This window comes from Arachis duranensis, chromosome 5, assembly GCF_000817695.3.
Source record: "Arachis duranensis cultivar V14167 chromosome 5, aradu.V14167.gnm2.J7QH, whole genome shotgun sequence".
Lineage (NCBI taxonomy): Eukaryota > Viridiplantae > Streptophyta > Magnoliopsida > Fabales > Fabaceae > Arachis > Arachis duranensis.
This window is the reverse complement of record NC_029776.3, coordinates 87554602-87561701: the sequence shown is the minus strand read 5'-3', so window position 1 is coordinate 87561701 and position 7100 is coordinate 87554602. Positions and strand designations below refer to the sequence as shown.

The 7100-nt window shown below is 33.3% G+C and overlaps 1 protein-coding gene across 3 annotated transcripts; it reads right to left on the bottom strand.

The window, feature by feature from the left end:
* Positions 1 to 3381: 3381 nt before the first annotated feature.
* LOC107490174 (general transcription and DNA repair factor IIH subunit TFB5) lies at positions 3382 to 6721 on the bottom strand. Of its 3 annotated transcripts, none has more exons than XM_052261275.1 (5): positions 6604 to 6720; positions 6351 to 6407; positions 5379 to 5707; positions 4002 to 4067; positions 3382 to 3776 (listed from the first exon to the last, which is right to left on the bottom strand). In XM_052261275.1, exons 4-5 carry the CDS (start codon positions 4034 to 4036, stop codon positions 3599 to 3601), a joined length of 213 nt encoding a protein of 70 aa, XP_052117235.1. In that variant the 5' UTR covers positions 4037 to 4067; positions 5379 to 5707; positions 6351 to 6407; positions 6604 to 6720; the 3' UTR covers positions 3382 to 3598. The 3 variants fall into 3 exon arrangements, with proteins under 3 accessions (XP_052117235.1, XP_052117236.1, XP_015966434.1); XM_052261276.1 differs by having other exon boundaries at positions 5379 to 5568; XM_016110948.3 differs by lacking the exon at positions 5379 to 5707 and having other exon boundaries at positions 6604 to 6721.
* Positions 6722 to 7100: the final 379 nt, after the last annotated feature.

The window sequence follows — 7100 nt, the reverse complement described above, 5'->3', positions numbered from 1 at the left end:
TTTTGTCCGCCGTATCTTCAATCTGACAAATTAAGGACTGATTTGTTGCAGATCTGAACTTCATTTAAGGGTTTGTCGCTGACCAATAAATTACTGTATATACAAGGCGAAAACCCCCAACACTTATTTAAGCAGACGAGTAAACTGACCACTCGACCAACTCAAGTTGGTTCTCAACATGGTAATGCTACCCAACTTTCTTTTATCCTTCAACAAACAATAAGGGCCCATCAGCTTTTTGGGCTGCTTAGTCCATTCTGAAGACCCTACCATCTACTTCATGCTTTCAATTTAACACCTAGATATTTTTCCCTCCAAAAACTATTATTTATCATATATGTCTTGCATTTTTGTTTATATAGTAAACAATTTTAGTAAAAATCAACTCAAAAATCAGCTACTGACATGAAGAGCATGTTATGAGTTTCATAGGATCAATACCTGAAAAAAAATTCTACATGAAGGCCAATATTGGTATATTAAGCCTTGAGCTCTGAACCAAAAAAAAAAAAAAATTTTGAGCTCTCCCATTATAATAACGTAATTGTTCTCTTAAAATGGTGTAACTTATTACATTGGTTTTTTTATTGAAAGCAGTCAATCAAAAAAGATCTAAAGCGGGTTCTGATAAGTAGAAGATCGAGTGAAGTGTCGTAAAGTTATTGGGATAGCAGCTCTTAAAAAAGAGTGCTATATTATAAGTTTCGTAAGACCAATACTTAAAAAAGAGTCTAGAGAGAGCAACGCCTATAACCAAAAACCAAACATAAGATCCTGAACTATTTTACCATAACAATTATCTTTTGTGGCCATAATTTTTTTAAAGCTTTGTAGCTCAAAGCAGAACACTTTAGTAAGTAATATATAAGTATATTTGCAAATATTCAAAGAAGCTGAAAAACATATTTTAACTTGTAAGATAAAAGATATCAAATCTAATTAAAATTTTCAATACCAAAATAAAAAAGGTTGTTCTCTCAGCATATGCTGCAAAGTGTTTTTTTTTTTTTTTAAACAATATCAGATCCATTTCTATAGTTTTTAATTGCCATTATTAGATGCCAATTGCATCAACCTCTAGCTATGTAAATTCTCCATTTTCACGATTTGATTGAGTAGAGAATAAGTTTGGTTTGCTTAACTATATATTAATTGTCAATAATGGAAACAGAGGTTCTCATTTAACTGAAAACCAAATAAAGCCGAATCCAGTTTTAAAATGGTAAAAAGATGCATGAGTAGTCTCATAATTTGCTATAATGTAAAACTTTGTTGGAACTTATATGGGAAATATTAATTATACAATTCAAAAGCAAGTAACAACCAACAATTTGGTGTTACTTGTTTTAGGGTTGTATAATCAAGTATTTGTCGACGTATATACACATATACAAATCTATCTCTTAAACTATTATATATTGATCGCAAATATTATAATTAACTTGCAATACTATTAAAGATATATAGCCTATTTTTTCTAATAATTTTTATAATAAATTATCTCATAGATACGTGATAATTCACATCAACTACATGTTGGAAACCAACTTGGTTGGTCGAATGATCAGCTCACTCGTCCGTTTAAACAAGTGTCAGCGACAGACTCTTAAATGGAGCTCAGATTCGCGACGGATTAGTTTTTAACCTGTTACGTTAACTAGTTTTGATCTTATTTTTACCTTAATTATATATATATTTTTTTGCGTTATTTTTTAAGCATAATTACTTGTTAATCTGGGCTAATAACAAGGCCCATAAAGACTTAAGGAGGAAAGAATCATTCATGTAAAATCATACCCAATACACATAGTTCCTCGGGCTTGCACACGGTACAGCTAACAACGATCATGTGAATATGAAATAAAATATGGGCTTAAGAAATAAAAACTTAAAAAGAATATGAAATAAAAAATTGAATAAACAACTAAATTGGTTATTAAAAAATTTTAGATCAGGTATTTTATTTTTTAATATTTTTTTTAATTTAGAAATGTTCAAGAATTATTCCGGTTAAAAGGATTGATTCCTCCAGAAATTAATTTATTTTATAACGATATTTTTAAAAAATTTAATTATTTTATAATAAAATTTGTTAAAAACTTATTTATCAAACACATACTAAAATATAATTGTAAGCAGAGAGAGATCAATCCTTGGAATAATCCTGAAAGACTTTCTGAATAACAAAAATTTGCCGAGAACCAAAAAGTGTCCAATCTAATTTTTTCTTTTAAATCAATTTAGATGTTTATTCTTTTTTTTTTTGTTTGGGGTCTTGGAATTTAGATGTTTATCAAATAAAACAATACATTTGTTGTTAGTCAAAAGGGCTAGAAAAGTGTTGAGAAAACTTTGAACCGTTTCTGTAATATATAGCAAGACGTTGAAAAAAATGCCATGTGGTTGTAAGGTACTAAACTAAGGTTTGGGTCCGTCTTGTCGTGCAAGTATTTCTCTCTTAACTTGAACCTTGAAGAAGGGGTATCTTTTCTTTTTTTTTTCTTTTAAAATATATATTTCTGAATATTATGTAAATTTGACTAGGTCACCCCAAACTAAGCGTGAGCATCACGACAGTATAGAATACTCAATACTCATTCATTATATATATCATACTTTGTTTCACTTTACCATCATAAACTTCACTTCAATTAATTAAATTCCACTAGATTTTTGTCATCTTGAACCCTTAATATATCACAATTAATATGAGTACTCCTCTTAAGCTAGGCGCTGCTTTCGGCTTTGGAACCATGTTTGGAGCCCTAATGAGTAGAGGTGCAAGAAATTTCCACTGCCATAGGGCATGTTATGCTGGCCACCATCCATGTCGCCGCCACCACCATCACCATCATCATGATCATAACCAAGAAGCTCAACAAAAGGAAGTGGCTGTGGCAGAAGATGCTCCAAAGGTTGAGGAAACTAGTGCAACTAATTAGTAGCAATATACTGTTGTTATATGCACTACATATCTATTAAACCTATTCTTGTTGCACCAAATCTCAGTAATGGTGATGTTGTAGTTTGTAGGTTTTGGAGTTGTACTGTATGAGCTATATCTGATCAATAACACTATTTAATTTTACTATAGAATAAACCAAGTCCTGTTTAAATATTTGATTTGATTATTATTCGGATTACTTGGATGTCAATACTTGGAATCAATACATTCACTATTCAAAGGAAATTGCAACACAATTCAAAGTGCACAAAAGTTGCAGAGAGCTTTAAAATAATAACATTTTTTGTAAGTTTGAAACACAAGGAATTAGTCCCTCACCCCTATCAAGATTTATATGGTTTGGTTTCTTTTTTGGCAAAAAAATGGCTGCAATGAAGATTAATCATGCACGAAAGAACAATAAGCAAAAACAAGCATATAGAAGATGGAACCTCTAAAGTGCATGGTTCCTTTGGTGTGTAAAAGCACACAAATTCAATATTAACAACAATATATCATATTTCTCCGTGAAGAAGTTTGGTTACAAGAAAGGGCCATAACAGATTCAATTAAAAAAAAAAAGTGTAAACATGTTCATTGTAGTTCAATGCAGGTATAACATGATACGATGATGACATAGAAGCCCTTTTGGAATCAATTGGGCTTGACATATGTATTGTCCTCTCTAAACTTGGCAATTTGACTTCTTATCATTAGTTCCACCTGGGGTTGAACAAACATGTGGGTACTATCCAAAATATGTATGATGAATTTGTCAGATGCAGGAAGTGAAGCATTCATATTGATGATATATTGAGCCATAGGTATGTCACTGCACAAGCCAATTTTGCTAATCTTTTTAGCAGAAAACAGAATATAGATCTGCAACTGTGACTGCTATTATCTCAGCTAACTATCAGAAAACCAAATCTAATGACACAAAATTCTTCAACAAATAAGAGCAAATCACTTACTACTCTCTCCATTAATAAATCTAACAGTACATAAGAAAGCTTTTCAAATAGGAACAACATGCACTAAGAAAGAAAAATGTTACCAGGAAATGAAAACTCCTTTAATGGCATTAACCATGATGTGTAACCTATTGCTTCAAGAATTTCTCCTGAAAAGAAACCAAGACCAAGTTATATGATAGTCAGCATTCACCAAAAGAGGTATCGAATACAAAGGCTACATAATAAAAATACTTGCTGAACTCAAGTCCTTCAACACTATGTGTGCATGATATTTAAAAGTATTAATCCAATGGCAGACTTGTATCAGATTAAACCCTAGATCCTTAATTTTCCGAGTAATGACTATGGTGATTCACTTTATCCTCTAAAGTGGATGCTGCACTTTACATAGAGCACAGTTGTAAGTACCGAACCGGTGATCAAACCGGTTAGACTATTGGTTTACTGATTTACTGGTTCAACCGATAAATTATTGGTTAAACCGATAAAACTGGTCCCACATAAATAAAAAATATAAACAGTAGTGCTACGTTACCAACTTTTTATCTGCCAAAATCTGCCAACTTGAGTTGGGCTGGACATGAAGCCCATCTACTAAATAAAGCCACATCTAAGTTAATCATGATTTAATCCTAATTTATCACGTGTTGGTAATAGTTGGCAGACTCTTTCTTGGTAACGTATACTTTTCCAAATATAAAATAGTAAAAAATTTGAAAATTTTAAAATACATATCATCAATAGTATCTTAATTTGACACAATAAAAATAATAATCTTTAAAATTAGTTGTACTACTACAATTGAATTAATGTTCTCGGACAATATTCAATCACTCCTGAATTCACCATCATGGCATGTTCATCCAACTTATAGCAGGTAATAATAATAATAATCCTATCCTTGTCATATAGTTTTAGTTCATATATATGGTCACATTATTCAAATTAAAGTCTTAAAAGCCTTTCAAAATCACATTATACTATTGATTCTTTTTTCTAATTTCAAAACTAACAATAAATTTTCCAACACTATGCAGCAACATTATTATTAAAGGCATCACCATCAACAAAAAAATCAACAATCTGCCATTAACTAGTTCAACAATATAACAAGTTATAACTCAACAATATATACATGATAAACAATCTGCCATTAAGTTATCAGTTATTCACTCCCTTCAACAAATTAAAATCTAGTTTGCAGATCAATCTGGATGAGACAGATTCTGGCACAGCAATGTTACATCAACAAAAACAACTATACCCACTACGAATCAGAACAAAAAAATCAACAATCTGCCATTAACTAGTTCAACAATATAACAAGTATAACTCAACAATATATACATAATCAACAATCTGCCATTAACCTATCAGTTATTCACTCCCTTCATCAAATTAAAATCCAACTAAATAACTAAAAAACAGAGAACATATTTCACAGTTGGGAGACCAACCTGGATGAGGCAGATTCCGGCGACGGAGAGACAGCACCGCAGCAGCGACGGAGAGGTAGCACCGCAGCAGCGACGCAGGAGACGCGACGACGATGACGAGAGACGCGAAGCCACGAACCCGACGTACTCGGACACACTGTGAAGCCGGCGAGACGAAGCAGAGGAAGAGAGTCTTCGAGACTGAGAGAGACTGCGAGGAAGAGAGTGTTGGTGTGATGAGGGGAGGAAGAGACTCGAGAAGTTGAGACTCGAGATTGTTGGTGTGATGAGGTGAGGAAGAGAGGCTTCCAGAGCTCCAGCCTCCAGGTCCAGGGGTCAGGGGACGGGTACTGGGGATTGGGGTAGCCGTTTAGGCAGGGTTAGGGCTTTTTCTCTTTAAAGAAACAAAACGACAGCTTTTTCGGTAAGAAAAAAAAAAAAAAAAAAGAGATTTCCGAACCGGCCGGGTTTCACAAAATCACCGGTTTTCCGGTTTTGATTCAAAACCGGGAGGTTCAAACGGTTCTCTCCGGTTTTGTTCCTTATGCGGTCGATTCACTCAACCAGACCGGCCAAATGATCCATTCACCGGTTTTCAATCGAACCGACCGGTCCAGTCCGATTTTTACAACTATGGTCATATCAATCCCAAAATTGAAGGCCGGTCCGATCCGGTTCTTACAACTATGACATAGAGGACCAATATCTCTGTTTTTAACCCTTTACAAGAGGCAGAGAGAATGCTACAATGTTCTGAAAATCGAACAGTACATCGAACCATTCCGTCTATAGATGTTCAATTCAACTAGTTCAACAGAATAACCTGATTATAATGAAATAATACATAATCACCAATAATCAACACAAAAACATAAATATATTCTAATGTAAATCTAAAAAAATGCACAAAAATTAAAAAATTCAACATCATTATTCACTGTATTTGATTCCTATTATTAAAGCATAGGTAGCCTTCACAATTTCATTACTTACCTAAGTTGGTTATCAGGTGAAAAACGTGTCACTGTTGTGCTTGTTATATCGGAATACCTAGAAAACAAAATGATGCATATTAGTATTCAAGACAAAAATGTAAACTCAAAAACTCTACGAGCAAAGAAAATTAAACAATTGCTTGAACATCGTGATACACTATACAATGAAATTTTCAATTATAAGCATCAAAGCTAATCAAAGGGCTTAAATAGAAATAAAATCCAGAGCAAGGGATCAGAGGAGAGAGGACCTAGAACAGAGGCAGCGACGGAAGAACGACAGAGCGGAAGCAACCCCTACGACGACAGCACGGGAGGAAGCGGTTTTCCTTTGTTTGTTGTTCACTTGTTCTTGTTCTTAGCTGAGTCTCGTTTTTTTTTCTTGATCTTATTCTCAGATGCGTTGGGCTGGGCTTAGAAAGTCCCTTAGGCCCAAAAATAAAATAGAACTTCATTTCATATATCCAAAAACAAAATAGAACTCTTTTTTTTTGGATATTAACCAAAAACAAAATTGAACTCTAGCAATGAGCCTTAACTCATTCGTTCTTTAAATTGTCTTCAAAAATTTTTTTTAATCAAATTCATTCTTTAAAAATTTTAAATTAATTATATTAGTCATTTCGTCATTTTGTTTATTGATGAAGTTAAAATTTGCTAACGTGACACGTTAAGTGACACTCTAAAACACACAGGGACGGAGATACATACTACTAAAGGGGGCAATCGCCCTCCCAAAATTTTAATT